The sequence below is a fragment of the Balaenoptera musculus genome, chromosome 20 (assembly GCF_009873245.2).
Source record: "Balaenoptera musculus isolate JJ_BM4_2016_0621 chromosome 20, mBalMus1.pri.v3, whole genome shotgun sequence".
Lineage (NCBI taxonomy): Eukaryota > Metazoa > Chordata > Mammalia > Artiodactyla > Balaenopteridae > Balaenoptera > Balaenoptera musculus.
Window position 1 is genome coordinate 45237879 of NC_045804.1, and position 19211 is coordinate 45257089.

At 37.4% G+C, this 19211-nt stretch overlaps 1 protein-coding gene across 1 annotated transcript in view; it reads left to right on the forward strand.

The window, feature by feature from the left end:
- CPD (carboxypeptidase D) overlaps nucleotides 1-19211 on the forward strand; it is a 69808-nt gene that overhangs the window by 34266 nt on the left and 16331 nt on the right. Inside the window, exons 7-11 of the mRNA XM_036836116.1 lie at nucleotides 1569-1736; nucleotides 6779-6888; nucleotides 16280-16382; nucleotides 16872-17014; nucleotides 18136-18305. Of these exons, the coding sequence (XP_036692011.1) occupies nucleotides 1569-1736; nucleotides 6779-6888; nucleotides 16280-16382; nucleotides 16872-17014; nucleotides 18136-18305 (694 nt within the window). The remainder of the gene's footprint in view (nucleotides 1-1568; nucleotides 1737-6778; nucleotides 6889-16279; nucleotides 16383-16871; nucleotides 17015-18135; nucleotides 18306-19211) is intronic.

A 19211-nucleotide genomic window follows, 5' to 3' on the forward strand; every position in this document is an offset into this window, starting at 1 on the left:
TTTCTTACATGGGCCACATTATGCAGAACACTAGGAGAGTGAGAATCCATCTTTTCCCAACCTGTGATTCCTTCCAGGCAGTGATACCAGTGAGTAGAAAAGATACCACAATATGAATATGCAGCCACGTGGTTTATTACCCTCACTGACTGAACACTGAGAGAATCGATTAGTGAATGACCAGGTTAATCCTTATATATATTATTTAGATTCTTTCCCTAAGGACCTTATTCTCTGTCAGCCTCACAAATCCCTTCCACATTCCTCCCTTGAGACCTTTCTGAAAGATGGAACTACTTACTACTAGTGAGCCCTCTAGTAGGTTTTCTTCATTCACTTGCATTCATTTTCTCATTATAATGACAATAATAGGGCTCTCATGCCATAGTAAAATGGAATAGGCTTAAGTTGAACCCTTTCTCCTCCTCCCTTCCAACTATGTTCTTGACTAACTTTACCTTTTTGTTATCACTTTAATGTAAGCATACTGCAACTTTTTTCTTTTCATCTGGTCTGTTTATTTACATTGTTTTAGTGACCTGTATACCAGTACAATAGAGTCCCCCTCATGCCAGTCATGCCCACTCAACATTGTGATCATGTCACTGTATGTGGGTTATTGACAGATGAGCAATATTTTAATATAATTCGTATGGTTGGAGTTTTTCCCCTCAAAGTATGACCAGAGGCAGAAATGAAAGGATAATGGTTTTACCTTTCTATTCAAAAGATCTAGAAGAGATACATTTTTTTTAATGTACAATGTAAAAACGATGTGTGTTTTAATCACGTTACCCAACTGAACTTGGATCCTCTCACCTGCTGCAGAGCAAAGCCAATTTACTGATATGAGGTTGTGGTGAAGGAAAGTACAGGATTTATCTGCAGGCACTAAACAAGGAGAATGGGCAGCTCATGCTCAAAAGACCCGAACTTCTCAATGGCTTTCAGGGAAGGATTTTTAAAGGCAACATTTGGGGTGAGGGTACAGGGTGCATGACTTTCTTCTGATTGATTGGTGGTGTGGAGGTAACAGGGTGATGTTTCGGGAATCTTAATCATCAGGCTTCTGGTTCCAACCAGTCTGGGGTCTACATGCTTGTGCTCAGCACATAGTCACCTTCCCCTACTGGGTCGGGGTCTTACATCCTGCAGAACAACTCAAGGATACATGTTAGATTGTTATGTATATCCCTTGAGTAAGAACTAGGACTCTTGTTTTTAATCCTGAATTGTTGTCATTACTTTTCTTGCTTAACTGCTTTTCATTTACTTCTGAATTTCCTCACTTCCCTAATTAGTAACTGCTTATGCCTGCTCTTTGGAACTCAGAGAAGGCCTAGGAGACTAAAGCCTTTTTTCTACAAACAAGAAATACGGGATACAGAGGGGCTTTTTTAACCTGGGAAGGCCCCACAGGGTCCTACGTGGTTTCAATCATAGTGTGTTTGATCATAGTGAAGCCTGATGTGTGCACATTTACCTTTGAGTTAAGATAGCTGAAGTAGTATGTATTGGATTAAAATATAAATGAAACATGGCTTAAATCTGAATCTTTTATCATATAGGAGATTCAATAAGTGTAGTCGGTAGAAACAACAGCAACAACTTTGACCTGAACCGAAATTTCCCAGATCAGTTCATTCAGATCACAGATCCTACCCAACCAGAAACTATTGCTGTAATGAGCTGGATGAAGGCCTATCCATTTGTGCTGTCAGCAAACCTGCATGGAGGTAATAGCAACTTGATATTCCACTAATTAATTCTTGTTGAGAGCATTTGAAAATCCTGGTGAAAGTTTATCTGTTTATAGTCTTAGGCTATCTTAAGCCTGTTATTGCTTTTATGGCAGACAACAATAAATGTCTTTTCTCATTACTTTTTAAGCCAGTTTCCTGGCTGTTTTCCCCGTTCCTCCCCCACCCCTCCCCTCTCCCAGTACTCCTCCATTCTCCCTCCTGCCATCTACCCTGCCTCCCTCTCTTTCTCTGTCTCTCACCCTCCACCTCTCCTTCCCTTTTCCTCCTTCTCCCTCCCTCCATTTCTTTCTCACTTAGTTCTTCAAGTGTTTTATATTTATCCCTCACAAATGTTTTATATTTATCCCTCTCACTGGGAATTTGGTAACATGTTCTTTGTCATTTATAAAAATTAAACACTAACAGATCCAAATGTTTAGTCCTATTTCTCCCTAAAGTTTAATATGCCCTTTTGTGTAGGTTTAGATTTTGACATTCTCTTATCTTTTATCTGCTGTGTATTTAACTGTAGCACAATGACCTCATTCTCATGTAGTATCTGAGCTTATACACCTCCATATAATTCAGCAGTAACTTAGTTGAATAGGATGAGAGGTCAAGATTAAAAATGATCACAGTGAGGCTTCCCTGGTGGCTCAGTGGTTAAGAATCCACCTGCCAACACAGAGGACACGGGCTCGAGCCCTGGCCCGGGAAGGGCCCGCCTGCCACGGAGCAGCTAAGTGCTCTAGAGCCTGTGAGCCACAGCTACTGAGCCCAGATGCCACAAGAACTGAAGCCCACGTGCCAAGAGCCCGTGCTCTGCAACAAGAGAAGCCACCACAACAAGAAGCCTGGGCACCGCAATGAAGAGTAGGCCCTGCCGCATGCCACAGCTAGAGAAAGCCCGTATGCTGCAACAAGGACCCAACGCAGCCAAAAATAAATAAATAAACAACAACAACAACAACAAATCATCACAATGTCCAACTAGGGTTGTGGGAATAAGTGTCAGTACCGTAGAGACCTGAAAACACATGTCTACATGTAAACTGGTATGTGGACGTTCATAGTAGCACTATTCCTAATAACCAGGAAGAATAAATAACCCAAATGTCCACCGACTAACAATCAGATAAATAAAATGTGGTATACAATTGAATGTTATTTGGCTGTGAAAAGGAATGAAGGACTGATGTATGCTACAACATAGATGAGTCTTGAAAGCATGGTAGGTGATGGAAGCCAGTCATAAGAAACCATATATTGTATGATTACATTTTTTATGAAATGTGCAGAAATAGGCAAATCCATAGAGATAGAAAATAGATTAGCAGTTCCCTCAAGCTGTAGAGGATAGTGGTGGGAGAGAATGGGGAGTGACTGCTAATGGGTATGGGTTGTTGTTTTTTTTTTCAGTAATGAAATGTTCTATAATTAGGAAGTAGTGATGGTTGTACAACCCTGTGAATATACTAAGCAACAGTGAATTATATACTTTAAGTGGATGGATTGTATGGTATATGAATTATATCTCAATAAATTAAAAAAAAAAAGAGTGAAGGTATTAACACCAGGGGCAATAGGTAAGAAATTTAGTGTCCACATTTGTTGGATTATCCAAGGAAGTATCACAGTCAAGATTTGATGGCATATAGATTAACCTGCCATTTTAGAAATGACAGTACACACTTATGGATATTTGTATTTAAGAAGTAAATTGAGATTCTCCAAAAATGACTTTGAAAGCTTGCTAATCGTAGGAGAAAATACTTCTATAATTGGTAATCATGGACGATTCTCAAGGACCCAAACAGGAATTATGAAGTTGCAGCCTCGTTAGCAAAATAATTTTTTTGGCTTTTTTCTTACTTTATTAATTGTATACCATGTTTGACAGAAAATATTTTTTATTTTGAGCTTTTAAAAATATTCTGCAAAAAATACATCACATCATGTTGGCTAAATCTGAAAACTTAATATTAGTTACATTCCAGTGAAAATAATTGACAGATGTTTACATGTGGTATCAAGACCTTGGCATGGTGGGGGATACATCTTCAATCACGTAGATATGTTTCTTTCCATGACGTATTTTGCTTTCTCATCTTAAAATCTTTAAATGAGTTTTGAAATCTTGGCAAAGAAATTTAACAGAGGAATTCTTTGCTGCCAACTTAACAGTTTAGAAGGATTTTGAAAGAATATAGAGAAAAGTAGTATTTCTTTTTGTAATTTTTGATATTAATATTTTATTTAGGTGAAATTCATACAACACTAACCATGTTAAGGTAAATAATTCAGTGACATTTAGTGCATTCACAATGCTGTGCAACCACCATCTCTATCTTGTTCCAAAACATTTTCACCTCCCCAAAAGGAAACCCCTTACCCATTAAGCAGTTGCTTTCTATTCCCCATGCCCCTCAAGCCCTGGTAACCACCAATCTGTGTTCTGTCTCTATGGATTTGCCTGTTTTGGATATTTCATAGAAATGAAATCATATAATATATGACCTTTTGTGTCTGTCTTCTTTCACTTAGCATAGTGTTTTCAAGGTTCATTCATATTGTAGCATATGTTAGTACTTTATTTCTTTTTATGACTGAATAATTTTCCATTGTATGTATATACCACAATTTGTTTATCTATTTATCTGTTGATGGACATTTGGGTTATTTTTACTTTTTACTATTATGAATAATACCACTATGAACATTGGCAGACAATATCTGAGTCCCTGTTTTCAATTCTTTTGGGTTATCTTGGCTTTTTGATGGAAATACCATCATATGGTAATTCCATGTTTAGCTTTTTGATGAACTGCCAAACTGTTCCACAGTAGCAGAACCATTTTATATTCCCACCAGCAATGTATGAGGGTTCCAGTTTTTCCACATCCTTACCTTGTTAATTTTTTTTTTTTTTGATTATAGCTATTTTAGTGGGTGAAAGGTGATATCCCCCTGAAATTTAGATTTGCATTTCCCTGATGGCTAATGATGCTGAGCATCTTTTTGTGTGCTTGTTGGCCATTTGTATATCGTATTTGGAGAAATATCTGTTCAAGTCTTTTGCCCATTGTTAATTGGGTTTTTCATCTTTTTGTTGAGTTGCAGGACTTCTTTATATAGTCTGGATTCTAGACCCTTATCAAATTGCTGACTTGCAAATATTTTCTCCCATTCTATAGGTTTATTTTAATTTTCTTAATAATGTCCTTTGATGCACAAAAGTTTTTAATATTGATGAAGTCAGATTTATCTTTTTTAAAATAGCTCATGCTCTTTGTGTTGATACTAATTTTTTTTTAAATTTATTATTTATTTATTTATTCATTCATTCTTGGCTGCGTTGGGTCTTCGTTGCTGCGCACGGGCCCTCTCTAGTTGCGGCGAGCGGGGGCCACCCCTTGTGGTGGTGCGTGGGGCTCTCATTGTGGTGGCCTCTCCTGTTGCTGAGCCAGGCTCTAGGAGCATGGGCTCCAGAGCGCAGGCTCAGCAGTTGTGGCTCACGGGCCCAGTTGCTCCGCAGCATGTGGGATCCTCCCAGACCAGGGCTTGAACCCTTGTCCCCTGCATTGGCAGGTGGATTCCCAACCACTGCGCCACCAGGGAAGTCCCAATACTAATTTTTTTTTTTTTTAAATATTTATTTGTTTGTTTGTTTGTTTCGCTGCACCAGGTCTTAGTTGCGGCAGGCGGAATCTTTCATTGCAGCATGTGGGATCCAGTTCCCTGACCAGAGATTGAACCTGGGCCCCCTGCATTGGGAGCACGGAGTCTTAACCACTGGCCCACTAGGGAAGTCCCCTAATTATTTTTTAAATAAACTTTTGTAGGAGTATTGTAAGTCTTTTATGACTTTTTTTTTTGGCCTTAGAAAATTAGCCATTTGAAAGACAATATTAAGTAGAAGTTGACTTTTTTCTGTTGTAATTTTTAGGCATGAGTCATGGATCCAGGGTGAAATTAAATTTTTTTGGACTGATTTGTCTAAGAACAGGTGTTGAAGTACACTTATCTTGTTAGAACTATTTTGGGGAATAAAATGAGCATAGTTCTTCATACTTGTTTCTTAAAGAAAAAATTTTTAAAATATATGAATGTTTGCTGGTATTTGTTACCACAGGATTACTTCATCTGGATTCAAGTTGAATTTTGTTCTTTCACTTCCATGCCCAGGAAGTGGCATGACAAAAAAGGCAAAGATGAGTGGCCTAATCAAGGCAGAATAAATGGGCACGTGGACAAATGAAAATGATGTGACTGATAGGAAAATAAGGGATTTGATCCTATGGTAGGGGGGTGGGCTCAGGGCTCCTGCCTGAGAAGCACCCTAATTGCTTTATGTCCTATGGGGAGCATGAAGGGAGTTGATATCCTTTATATATGTTTTAAAACATCACTCTCTGTATTTTAGGTCATGAAAAGCCATATGATATAACTCCAGTTGACTAATTTATAATATGAGCATAAGAGAAATTTTTAGCATTTTTTTCTGAATGAAGGTCAGGACTGGCTCTACTATCCATACATTTGTTGTTTAGCCTCTCCATTTTAGATTCCACATCTGCAAAATGAAGAGGGTGGGTTAATCGGACTTCAAGGGTCCTTTCTTAGTTTAAAATTCCATGACATGACCTTATAAATGTCTGAATTTTAGTGAAAAAGTACCAAATTTTGCTCAATTTTTCTGATCCTAAATATTATAAAAGTAAAATTGTTTAAATTAAGCCTGTATACTTCTGGTTTCAGTTCTAACATGTAAAGTATGCCTGTAAGTTCAGGCAAACTCCCAAGACCTTTCCAGTTAAGACAGCCTTTAAGTGTCATGCATAGCTATTTAATATTTTATTTATCCACTTTGATTTTCTATTGAGGAAATTAGCAACTTCTTCATTTCTATTGAGGAAATTAACCTTGGGAAATTGTACTGGTTTCCTGTCTCTGGCAGTATTGTGAAAAGCTTACTTTGTGTTAATGCTCCATCTTGAAAGAAATAACACAATACATTTTGCTCATTTCCCTCATAGGTTCTTTGGTGGTTAACTACCCTTTTGATGATGATGAACAAGGGCTTGCCACATATAGTAAATCACCAGATGATGCTGTATTTCAACAAATAGCACTTTCTTATTCCAAGGTAGGCTTGTGCTTAAACATAAAATGCTATAAAAATTCATTTTTCATTTAAAAAATGCGTTAAAACAAAGTCCTATAAGACTCAGGTCAAGTGCTTTCTTCTCTGTTAAGCCTTCCATGATTCCTTTCAGACAACCTTACCTCTTTTTCTCCTCTGTTTCCCACCTCACTTTTAAACATACTGCATGTGTTTCCCCATTAGCCATGAAGTTCAGGTAATGTCTTTTCATCCACAGCTTTTAGCACAGTCCCTGGAACATAATAAATTAAACAAACTGCTAGTTTATTTCATTTGAGAAGTACTAAATATAAACCTCGTAAAGTAGTCTAAGGTGGGGTTGACAAGTTATAGCTCTGGGACTAAATCCAGCCTACCACCTGTTCTTGTAAATAAAGTTTTATTGACATACAGCACATCCATTCTTTAAAATATTGTCCATTGCTGCTTTCTTGTTTAACATTTGAAAATAAGTCAGTGTAATTCACCGTATTAACAGACTAAAGAAGAAAAACGCTGCAATCATCTCAGTAGATGCGGAGGGCAGGGTTGAGTCATTGCAACAGACACTTTAGAGCCTGTAAAGCCAAAAGTTTTTACTATCTGACCCTTTACAGAAAAAAATTGCCAACCTATAGTCTAAGGAAGCAGTCTCCAACCTTCTTGGCACCAGGGACCAGTTTCGGGGAAGACAGTTTTTCCACGGACAGGGGTGGGGAGTTGGGGGTGGTTTAGGCAGTAACGCGAGTGATGGGGAGCGGCAGATGAAGCTTTGCTCACTTGGTGGCCGCTCACCTCCTGCTGTGTGGCCCCGTTCCTAACAGGCCAGGGACTGGTACCAGTCCACAGCCTGGGGGTTGGGGACCCCTGGTCTAAGGTATTTAAGAGCCTAGTAGTAACATATTGCAAAGGAGCAAGTAGAAATTTCTGTATTTTCTAAACTTCCTATAATGAACACACATTACTTTCATAATCAGAAATGTTATATCTGTGTGTGTGTGTATGTGTGAAATTTTAGTTTAAAAGTTGTTCTTAGAAAGCATGTTAAAAGTTGAGGCTTGAGAACTAGGCTTGTTAGTTTCAGTTTTTGGTCTTACTACTGACTCAGTCTGTGACTTTATTGGTCATAGATAAATGAAGATTATTACTGCAGCTCTGTGCTCTCTAATCACACCTTTCTGTCATTCTATTTTTCCCACTCCCTCATTCTCTACAAGTGGATCTTGTGAGATTGTTCAGAGTTTCTAATAGGGGAGTACATCTATTATTTCACCTTAAAGTGTAGTTGTCTTCTGTTTGGGCATGCCATTTTAGAGGGATGTACATGAAATAATAAAACAAAAATGAGATATCCTCCAATCATCAAAATAAAAACTAAGTGATCAGATTATACACATATCCCCATCACATTCTGTCCATTATCACAGTTCCACTTTTCATCCTCTTTGTAACTTCTCATTCCTTAGCCTCTTTTTATATTTCTTTGACCTTTAACCCTTTTGATTTGATTTCCTTTCTACCCAGCCTACACCTATGGACATACCTTTCAGTGATGCACTCACCTACACCTTAGGATCTTTTATACCCTTTTGACATACCTGCCTTGCCAATGTCCAACGCTTACTAATTACAATCATCTCTCTTCTACATCCCAGAAAAGTCACAGTCATGGCAATTGACTATACTATGTATATGCAGTGCTCTCTAACCTCAGCTGAGCCCTCAGTTCTACCTGGCAATATTTCACATTTTGCTACTTGACTCCCTGGCTCATTTCCCACTATGGTGATTCTGAGCCTTCATCTTCTACCTGAGCCTTCTAATCCCAGCTTTGTTTGTCGTATTCTCAGTGGATCACTTTGCCTTGAACTAAAGTGGAACTGTGAATAATCTGATGTGCATTCATTCTGATTCTGTCTTCTCAATTATTGTTTATTTGTGTTTTACCCATATTCTGCATTTCTTTTTTTCCTCCTAATTTTTTTAAATTGAAGTATATTTGATGTATAATATTATATAAGTTACAGGTATATAATATGGTGATTCACAATTTTAAGGTTTATACTCCATTTGTAGTCATTATAAAATATTGGCTATATTCCCTGGTTATACAATATATCCTTGTAGCTTATTTTATACATAACAGTTTGTACCTCTTAATCCCCTACTCCTACATTGCCCCTCCCCCCTTTCCTCTCCCCACTGGTAATCACTAGTTTGTTCTCTATATCTGTGAGTCTGTTTCTTTTTTGGTATATTCACTAATTTGTTGTGTTTTTTAGATTCCACATATAAGTGATATCATACAGTATTTGTCTTTCTCTGTATGACTTATTTCACTTAGCATAATGCCCACCAAGTCCAACCATGTTGTTGCAAGTGGCAAAATTTCATTCTTTTTTATGGCTGAGTAGTAATCCGCTCTGTGTGTGTGTGTGTGTGTGTGTGTGTGTGTGTGTGTGTGTGTGTATCACAGCTTATTTATCCATTCATCTGTTGATGATTGCAGTTTTCTCATGTCTGGTGTTTGCCCCCTGGTGGGTGAAGCTGGTCCACAGGCTACAGTGGGCTTCCTGGAGGGCAGGGTCAGGGCCCAGGGGAGTCTGGGACTGGTGCCTTCCCACTGGTGAGTGGAGCTGGGTCCTGGGCCCTCTGGTGGGCAGGGCTGTTTCCAGAGGCAACTGTGGGCTCAGGAGATCTTCTGGCAGCCTGTCTGCTGATGCGTGGGGCTGTGTCTCTGCCAGGTTAGTTACTTGGCCTGAGACATCCCAGCATTGGCACCTACAGGTTGGTTGTTGGGTGGGGGCCAGGTATTGGCATTAATTAGCCAGAGGGAGGATTCCACAGGGGTGCCTGCCAGCACCAGCGTCCATGCAGTGGAGGGAGGTCCCCAAAATGGCTGCCACCAGCGTCTGTGTCCGTAGGGTGAGCTGCACCCGCCCTCCACCTCCCCAAGACACTTTCCAAGATCAGCAGGTAGGTCTGACCCAGGCTCCTATCAAATTACTGCTTTCGTCCTGCCTCCCAGAGCGGGTGAGATTTTGTGTGCGCCCTTTAAGAGTGAAGTCTCTGTTTCCCCCAGTCCTGTGGGACTCTTGAAATTAAGCCTCACTGGCCTTTAGAGCCAGATGCTCTAGAGGCTCATCTTCCCTATGCAGGACCCCGGGCTGGGGAGCGAGATGGGGATTCAGAACTCTCACTCCTGTGGGAAAACCTCTGCAATATAATTATTCTCCAGTCTGTGGGCTGCCCACCCACGGATATGGGACTTGACTATATCACGAGTCCAAGATGGTCCACAACCCATCTCGTTGCAGTTCCTTTTTTATGTCTTTAGTTGTAGAAGATCTTTTCTGATAGGTTTCGGTCTTTTTCACTGATGGTTGTTCTGCAAATAGTTGTGAGTTTGGTGTGCTCGTGAGAGGAGGTGAGCTCAGGGTCTTTCTACTCCACCATCCTGGCTGATCTCTCTTCTTCATTTCTTGATCCCACAGCACCCTGCCTCCTCTTTGTCTTTGTTTCTTCTGTTGTAAATGGGAAGGTGACAATTAAATTCCTCAATCTTTACTCCAGCCTCCTTTCTCTAGACTGTGATCTATCATGATCTATTGTGCACCCAGCCACCTTTCCCCTGCCACAAGGCTTCATGGTAAGGAAAAGCAGACCAAGAAAATCTGTGAAGACAAAAGAGGGGGGTTTAAGGAACGGCAGGCATAAAGGTGATTTGGAAGGACCACCAAACATTGAAAACACGCTACGTCTGAAACCTAAATCTGAAAATACTAAGATAGTAACTGGGCAGATGAAAGCACTGGAATATAGGTTTCAAAGTACATGCAAATTAAAGGATCTGGTGTACTTAAAGGGATAGGCACAATTTAAAAGGACAGCTGGATTTAAAGGAAAATCTTCCAAACTCATAGCTTCTGGGGGAGAAGAAAAGCAAAAAGAAATGAAGAAGTGCCCTTTGACAATTAGATAGTGAAGGGGAAAGAGAAAAGGGGGGAAATGTAGGGTTGTCCAAGACAGAAGAGAACCATAAAATCAGAGGACTCAGAGCTCCACCCTTATACCAAGGCAAATAAGCAAACAAAAAAAAAAACCACATTAAAATACCTTGACTGCTAGACTGACAGAAAAAGGGCACCATTAACTAGGAATCATGTGAAACAGCTCAGTATAATAAAAATGAACAAGAGGTAAAAAAAAAACCATGAAGAACCATTGCAGAAAAAATCAGGAAATGAAATTTCACACATATCACCTGAGGAAACCTTACCACTACCAAAAAACAATCAAGAAGCAGAAGAAAACTATAAGTTTACACTCCAGGCAGATTGACTATACCCAAACACACACTGAGAATATGAAAAACCACATAGGCTCAGATATTTAAAAAATTAAAACAGGAATGAAAAAAGAAACAGGAAGAAATGAAGGAGAGTTGATAGAACTCTGGAAAGTAATGGAAGAAAAAGAAAATTATGTCTAAAAATGAAGAATAAATTGTAAGGGCTAAAGACCTCACATCTCCCAATTTCAAACTTACTACAAGACTGTGGTAATTAAGACACTGTGATACGGGAATAAAGATGGACGTATACATGGCACATATAAACAATGGAATGTTACTCAACCATAAAAAGAAACGAAATTGAGTTATTTGTAGTGAGATGGATGGACCTAGAGTCTGTCATACAGAGTGAAGTAAGTCAGAAAGAGAAAAGCAAATACCACATGCTAACACAAATATATGGAATCTTAAAAAAAAAAAATGGTTCTGAAGAACCTAGGGGCAGGACAGGAATAAAGATGCAGACGTAGAGAATGGACTTGAGGACACGGGAAGGGGGAAAGGTAAGCTGGAACGAAGTGAGAGAGTGGCATGGACATATATACACTACCAAATGTAAAATCGATAGCTAGTGGGAAGCAGCTGCATAGCACAGGGAGATCAGCTCGGTGCTTTGTGACCACCTAGAGGGATGGGATAGGGAGGGTGGGAGGGAGGAGATATGGGGATATATGTATATGTATGGTGATTCATTTTGTTATAAAGCAGAAACTAACACACCATTGTAGAGCAATCAATTATACTCCAATAAAAATATTTTTTAAAAAAAGATGGACATATACACATCAAAGAAATAAAATTGATAGTCCAGACATAAACTCTTACATTTATGGTCAATTGATTTTTCAACAAGGGCACCAAGACAATTCAATGGGGATAGAAAAATCTTTTCACTAAATGGTTATGGAAAACTGGATATTCACATGCAAAAGAATAAATTTGGACCTCTTCCTGATATCATACCCCAAAATTATCTCAAAATGGATCATAGACCTAAATGTAAACTGTAAGACTTTTAGGAAAAAATATAGAAATAAATTTTTGTGACCTTGGGTTAGACAATGTTTTCCTAGATGTGACATCAAAAGCACAAGTGACAGAAAAAAGACATACTGGACATCAACAAACTTTAATACTTTTTTGCTGCAAAGGATACTGTGTTAGTTTCCTAGAACTACTGTAACAATTTTTCGTCTCACAGTTCTAGAGTCTAGAAGTCCAAAATCAAGATGTTGGCAGGGCCATGCTCCCTTGAAACCTGGAAGGGAATCCTTCCTTGCCTATTCCTAGCTTCTGGTGTTTTTCTGGCAGTCTTTGCCATTCACTGGTTTCTAGATGGATTATCCCAGTCCTCTGTCTTTACATGGCATTCTCCCTGTTGTCTGTGTCCAAATTTTCCCTTTTTATAAAGATACCAGTCATATTGGAGTAGGGCCCACCGTAATTACCTCATTTTAACTTGATTACCTCTGTAATTAAATACAGTCACATTATGAGGTTTTGGGGGTTAGGACTTCAACATATCTTTTGGAGGAGACATCATTCAAAATATAACAGATAATAATCAAGGAAGTAAAAAGATAACCCACAGCATAGGAGAATACCATATATCTGATAAGGATCCATATCTAAAATATATAATGAACTCTTACAACTAAATAATAAAAAGACAATCCAATTGAAAAATGGGCAAAGAATCTGAATACACATTTCTCCAAAGAAATATACAAATGACCGACAAGCTCACAAAAAGGTGCTCAGTATCATTAGCCATCAGGGAAATGCAAATCAAAACAACAATGAGATACTACTTTTTACCCACTAGGATGGCTATAGTTTAAAAAAAAAAAAGAAAATAACAAGGGTTGGTAAGGATGTGGAGAAATTGGAACCCTTGTGCATTGCTGGTGCAAATGTAAAATGGTACAACTGCTTTGGAAAACAATCTTGCGGTTCCTCAAAATGTTAAATATAGAATTATCATATGGCCTGACAATCCCACTCCTAAGTATATGCCCAAGAGAAATGAAAACATAGTCCACACAAAACTTGTACACAAATGTTCGTAGCAGCATTATCCATAATAGCCAAAATGGACACAACCCACATGTCCATCAAGTGATAAGTGGATAAACAAAATGTGATATATCCATGCAATGGAATACTATTCAGTCATAAAAAAAATAAAGTACTGATACAAACTACAACTTAGATGACCCTTGAAAACATGTTAGGTGAAAGCAGCCAGTCACAAGAGACTACATATTGTGTGATTCCATTTACATGAAATGTCCAGAATAGGCAAATCCAGAGACAGAAAATAGACTGGTAATTGCCTTGGGCTTGGGATGTAGGGAGGGGCAGGGAAGAGGTTGGGAGGAAATGGGGAGTGCTGATGGGTACAGGTTTATTTGGGGGTCATGAAAATGTCCTAAAATTTACTGTGGTGATGGTCACACAACTGAGTGAATATACCGAGGACCATTGAGTTGTATACTTCAAATGCGTGAGTTGTGTGGTGTGTGAATTATATTTCAATAAAGCAGATTTTGAGAACCTAGAGAAGACCCAGGGGTGGGGTATCCATGCTCAATTCATATGTAGGCTAAAAAAACGTCAAAAGTTATATGCCAAAATATTAAATGATTGGTGATCTCTAGGTTTATATTTTTTTCTTTTGGCTTGCCTCAATTTTCTAATCTTTCTACAATAACTTTTATTATATTTTAAGTATAATGAAATTCAATGAATTCAATTAAGTGAAAGTGAAAAAATGGAGCTATACAGTGTGACATAGTAAGTGAAGAGAAAATTTCAAGGAGGCATTAGTGGAAGACTGGTGATATTTGAATAAAATATAGGTTATTTAGTTAATAGTAACATGCCAGTGTTAATTTCCTTGTTTTGATAATTGTGCTATGGTTATATAAGATGCTAACATCAGGGAAAGCTGGATCAAAGGTATATAAAACTCTCTGTACTATTTTTGCAACTTTTCTGCAACTCTAAAATTAGTTCAAAAGAAGTCAAAAGAAAAGAATAAGAAAAATGAATAGTCTCTGCTTATCTCCACTTCCTTATTGTTCTCTCATGCCTCAGTTTCTTGTCATCTGTCTTCTGCCTACATTGTTTTACCTGGAAGTGACCCCTCAAAGGTTACCAGAAGTCTATTTTTTTTAAATGTTCTTGACCTCTGAAGTCTAACGCTCTTGTCTTCTCCCCTTGATCTCTGTTACATTATATAGCAGAGAGCTTTGCTTCCTTTTTTCTCTTTCAGTGGCTCAACCTCTCTCTTTTACTTTTTTTCCCCCCCTCCATATTCTGTCCTTAGCCATTTTTACTGTCTTGGCAATTGCACCCAGTTGCTTTAGCTGTCACCACTATGTAAATGCCTCTTCAAAAAGTTGTTTCATATAATGAAAGTTATTATAAAAAGATTAGAGACTATAGCCAAGCAAAAAGAAGAGAATCATTTACTATCTTGGTATATATTTTAGACTCTTTATATATGGACTGAGACTGGACACCTACATCCTCACCCCCTGTCTTCTTTAAGTTGTCAAACTGTTTGCTTTAAAATTTTTAATTTTAAAAAAAATTATCAAAGTAGAGTAGTGAGAATTAAAGAAGATGGTAAAATACACGTGGTAAAACCAATCTGTCACAACTTTTCAGATGCTCATTATCTCTCAGTTGGATTATTTCAGTAGTACTCTGATGAATCTCCCTGGCTTTGGTCCATTTTTTCACATTATTATCTGAATAAACTTCCTAGAGCCATGAATATATCATATATCACCCTTCCATCAGAAATCTTCACAAGTTCCTTATTGCTCTGAGAAAAAAGTCAAAATGTTAACAGCAATTGCCTAGAACTGTGGTGTCTAGAGTGGGATTTATACTAGATGATCCGTTAAGATGTAGGAAGAATATATTAGAAGTTCTGTTTTTAAAATGTTTTTTTTAATGCAGGTTTGTAATATACATACTATATTAATTAGTACAGTAGTACATCTATATAATTTATAATCAAATGGATAGATATTGATGGAAATGGAGATAGGGATATAGAGACATAGAAGATGTGTGCAAGTGTTTAGTGGAAAAACCAGAGAGTAAAAGAGCATGTACACAAATATTCCAGTAACCTAAAACAATAGCTTTCATTTGATAACAGAGTGGTGGGATCATAAGCCTGTAATTGGTATGTTAAGTTTACGAAAGGGGGTTGTTTTGTATATTTTAAAGTTAAATGGTTAATTCTCAGTGATGGGCAAGTGAGAAATTACTTTTCTCTTTACACTTTTCTGTACTTTTTTTCTTTTTCTATTTACAAAAGAGAGAAATGAAGTTTTGACCATCTTTCAAAGCTTAATTTCTTCAGGAAAATTCCCCTGCCACTCTAGTCAGAAATAATCTTTCTCTCCTCTAGCTTCCAATAGTGTTTATTTGTGCTTCTATGGCAGTTTTGCTTACTCTCCATGGAACAAGCAATTGCACACGTGCTATGTAGACACTGCTGGATGCCGAGGACACAAAGACACAAACTGTTTCAAGGAGTAGTGTATTGTCTTTAGGGGGAAAAGAGGTGCAACCAGTTTTAACAGGATAAAATAATTGTACAGAGTGCAGTCAAAGCACAGAGGGGCCACCTTAGTCCCCAAGAAGTCAGAGAAAGATGCTTACTTTCCATTATGTGTGAATTACCTCTTTTGGACTTTAAGCTTCTTGAGATCATGAAATGAAAGTATGAATATGAACAGTGTTGTTTTTGTTTTTGAGAGGGGTTGGGTTGGATTTTTATATTACTTGTAATTACAAGTAATAAATGAAGTCTTCACTTTTTTTTTTTTACAGAGCATAAACTGTTTAGTTTTGATATTAAAAAGTAGGTAGTAAGTCACTGCTTCCCATGACTCCATCCACCCCCACATATACCCTATTGGTAACCACTCTTCCTATCTTTCTTTATCCTTCCCATGTTTTTTGATGCAGATACAAACAAATACAAGTAAAGATTCTTTTTTTTCTTTTTTCCAGGAAAATTCCCAGATGTTTCAAGGTAGACCTTGCAAGAATATGTACCCTAATGAATATTTTCCTCATGGAATAACAAATGGAGCCAGTTGGTACAATGTCCCAGGTAAAACATTCTTTTATATTAAGGCCGTATAACTTGATGGATTTTCTGTCCCCCTGGATGGTACTGCCTGTTACTGATTTTTTAATTTTGAGAAAGAATCATTCTTTTAAAAATATTGTATAAATAGTTTAAAACATTCAAATTACCATTTCAACTATTTTTAATATTTGGTGCACTTTGACTTTTGAATAAAATAATGTACTGAAACTTCATGAAAGTGTTATATTTTACCGCTGGCTATTACAAAGAACTTTAGATGTGCTAAGAAGAAGAGTGTGAACTACACTTGAATTCTTCCTGAACATGAAAGTACAGATGTTTTACCTGTACCACAGGCATCAGAGAGCTCTCAAATGAACGCATTATTGGTTTTCAGCCATGCTGATAAAAGATGAATTTGGCTTTTTACTAGGAATGTTGCTTACAATTTGTGATCTGAGCTAGTTAGAACTTCTTCAGAGTAACTGATTTAAAATTTTTATCCTTCAGGTGGTATGCAGGACTGGAACTATTTACAAACAAACTGCTTTGAAGTGACTATTGAACTTGGTTGTGTGAAATACCCATTTGAGAAAGATCTGCCAAAATTTTGGGAACAGAATCGAAGATCTCTAATCCAGTTTCTGAAACAGGTGACGATTCTGGGGTGACGTATGAAATTTCTCCCAAGAGCAAGAAGATTTTTGTGTGTACATGTGGTTTTCATGCATTGATTTTAGAATACACCTCATTTGAATTCCAGTTTGACCTATTCATGTTTTCGTATATTTATCTAGAAAATTCATGGATGTAAATGAGTTTATTTATATGCGTGGAGAAGAGTTAAAAATGATTAAACAATATAGTGATGATGTTTTGCACTTAATGGTTAGTGGTCACTTTTTACCCTTGTCTTTATAAAAGGCTACTATAGATTGGGTACATGCCTAAGAATTTGTCAAGTGATAAAGATGGGCTATGGGGTAAATTTTTTTTTTTTTTTTGCCATTGGTTTACTGTGAAACGATTAATTTCCTTTTGTTTGGATGTGCATTGTGGCTGATAGGTAAAGACTATAAGAAATATGCTGATAGTGGTTAAAATTATTAGGATAATCTGACTAATACTTTGTGCCAGTACTTTGCTGAGTAGAGTGGCATAATGGCTGTGAGTTTACATACTAATTTTTTAGAACATTTTATTCTGAAAATTTGTAAACATCAGGAAAAATTATAAGACTAACAATAAATACTACTATTCCTTTACCTAGGTTTAACAATTTTTATACTTTGCTGCATTTGTATTTTATATATATATAAACACACACACACTTTTGTTGAACTATTTCAGTATAAATTGCAGGTGTTATGATATTTATCCCGAAGTATTTCGGAATACATCTTCTAAAAATAAGGTTAATTCTCCTACCTGACTTCTCCAATTGCTATTATCTCACCTAAGAAAATTAACAGTAACTCCCTATACTACCTAATACCTAATCCATGTTCAAATTTCCTCCACTTGTCCTCAAAATGTCTTTCTGTAGCTGATAGGAAGATAAAGACAAATATAACTTATGAAAAACTAGCCTTTCAGAAACTGAAATATTTTGTTTAATGGGCGGTTACATTTAGCTTTACTCTGAGCCCCTGAATTCCTATTTGTTCTACATGTTTACATTATTTAACAATCTGTTATTTTGGATGTGAACTCCCAAAATAATTAGATGATGATCTTTATCAGTAAAATCTGGGTGTTCTTGTGCTTTATCCAGGTTCATCAGGGTGTCAAAGGATTCGTCCTAGATGCCACAGATGGCAGAGGTATATTAAATGCCACCATTAGTGTTGCTGAAATTAATCACCCAGTAACTACTTACAAAACTGGAGATTACTGGCGTCTGTTGGTTCCAGGAACTTATAAAATCACAGCATCTGCTCGAGGGTGAGTTACTGAATGCTTTGTAATTGAGTGCTTGGAGATGAAACAAGCATAGTTCCATTCTAAAAGATTATTGCCAGAAAGCCCTGTAGAGGCTAAGCAACCTTGAGTTTAACGCTGAGAGGTTTAGAGCTGGTTACACATTTGACTCTTCTCTGGTGGCACAGTGAGTACATGAACCATCAGATGTAAGAAATCTGTGAAATTATTCACTTTGAACAGTACCCTCTTTTACCTTCATCCTCTCAGGTCACCTTCCCCTGTCCAGATGTAAAGCCATAGTGACTGATGTCCTTCACTATGGGTAACAGTTCTGGGAAGTACTTGTTAGTAGGGAAAAAAAGACTTCTGCATACTTCTAGTCATGTTGTCCCCAAAATACCACCACTTTACATTTGTACCCTTTTAAAACTCTTTCACAGACACTTATTTTTTATTATTGTACCTTTGCCTTCTTGCATGAGTGAGATTTTCTTACTTACTGCTAATTCTCTGAGAAAAGCCATTTTCATATTTTTTACAGTTTTTCTCACCACAAAGATATATTTACTTGAAAAGAAAAAATTAACTTATGACCTTTTCCCTTGGAAAAAACTTAACATTCCTTATGTTCCTCCTCCTTTACAAATACCTTAGAACTGGAGCCACCTTACTTTTTAGTCGAAACTTATCATTTTTATCCTCTTGTAGTTTTCTTTTTTATATTTGATACATGTAGGTGTTCCCACAGAATATTTTCCCCTCCCCCTACTAGCTCTCTTATTTCTGAAGAGTTAGTTTGAACACTCATTGAAGTAAGGGTAAATACATGGAAACATTTAAAGTTATTGTTACCTTTTTTTAAAAAATGTTTTTCAAATATCAAGTGGTCTGTAAATGAATGGGTTAGAACTTTAAGGAGTAAAGAAG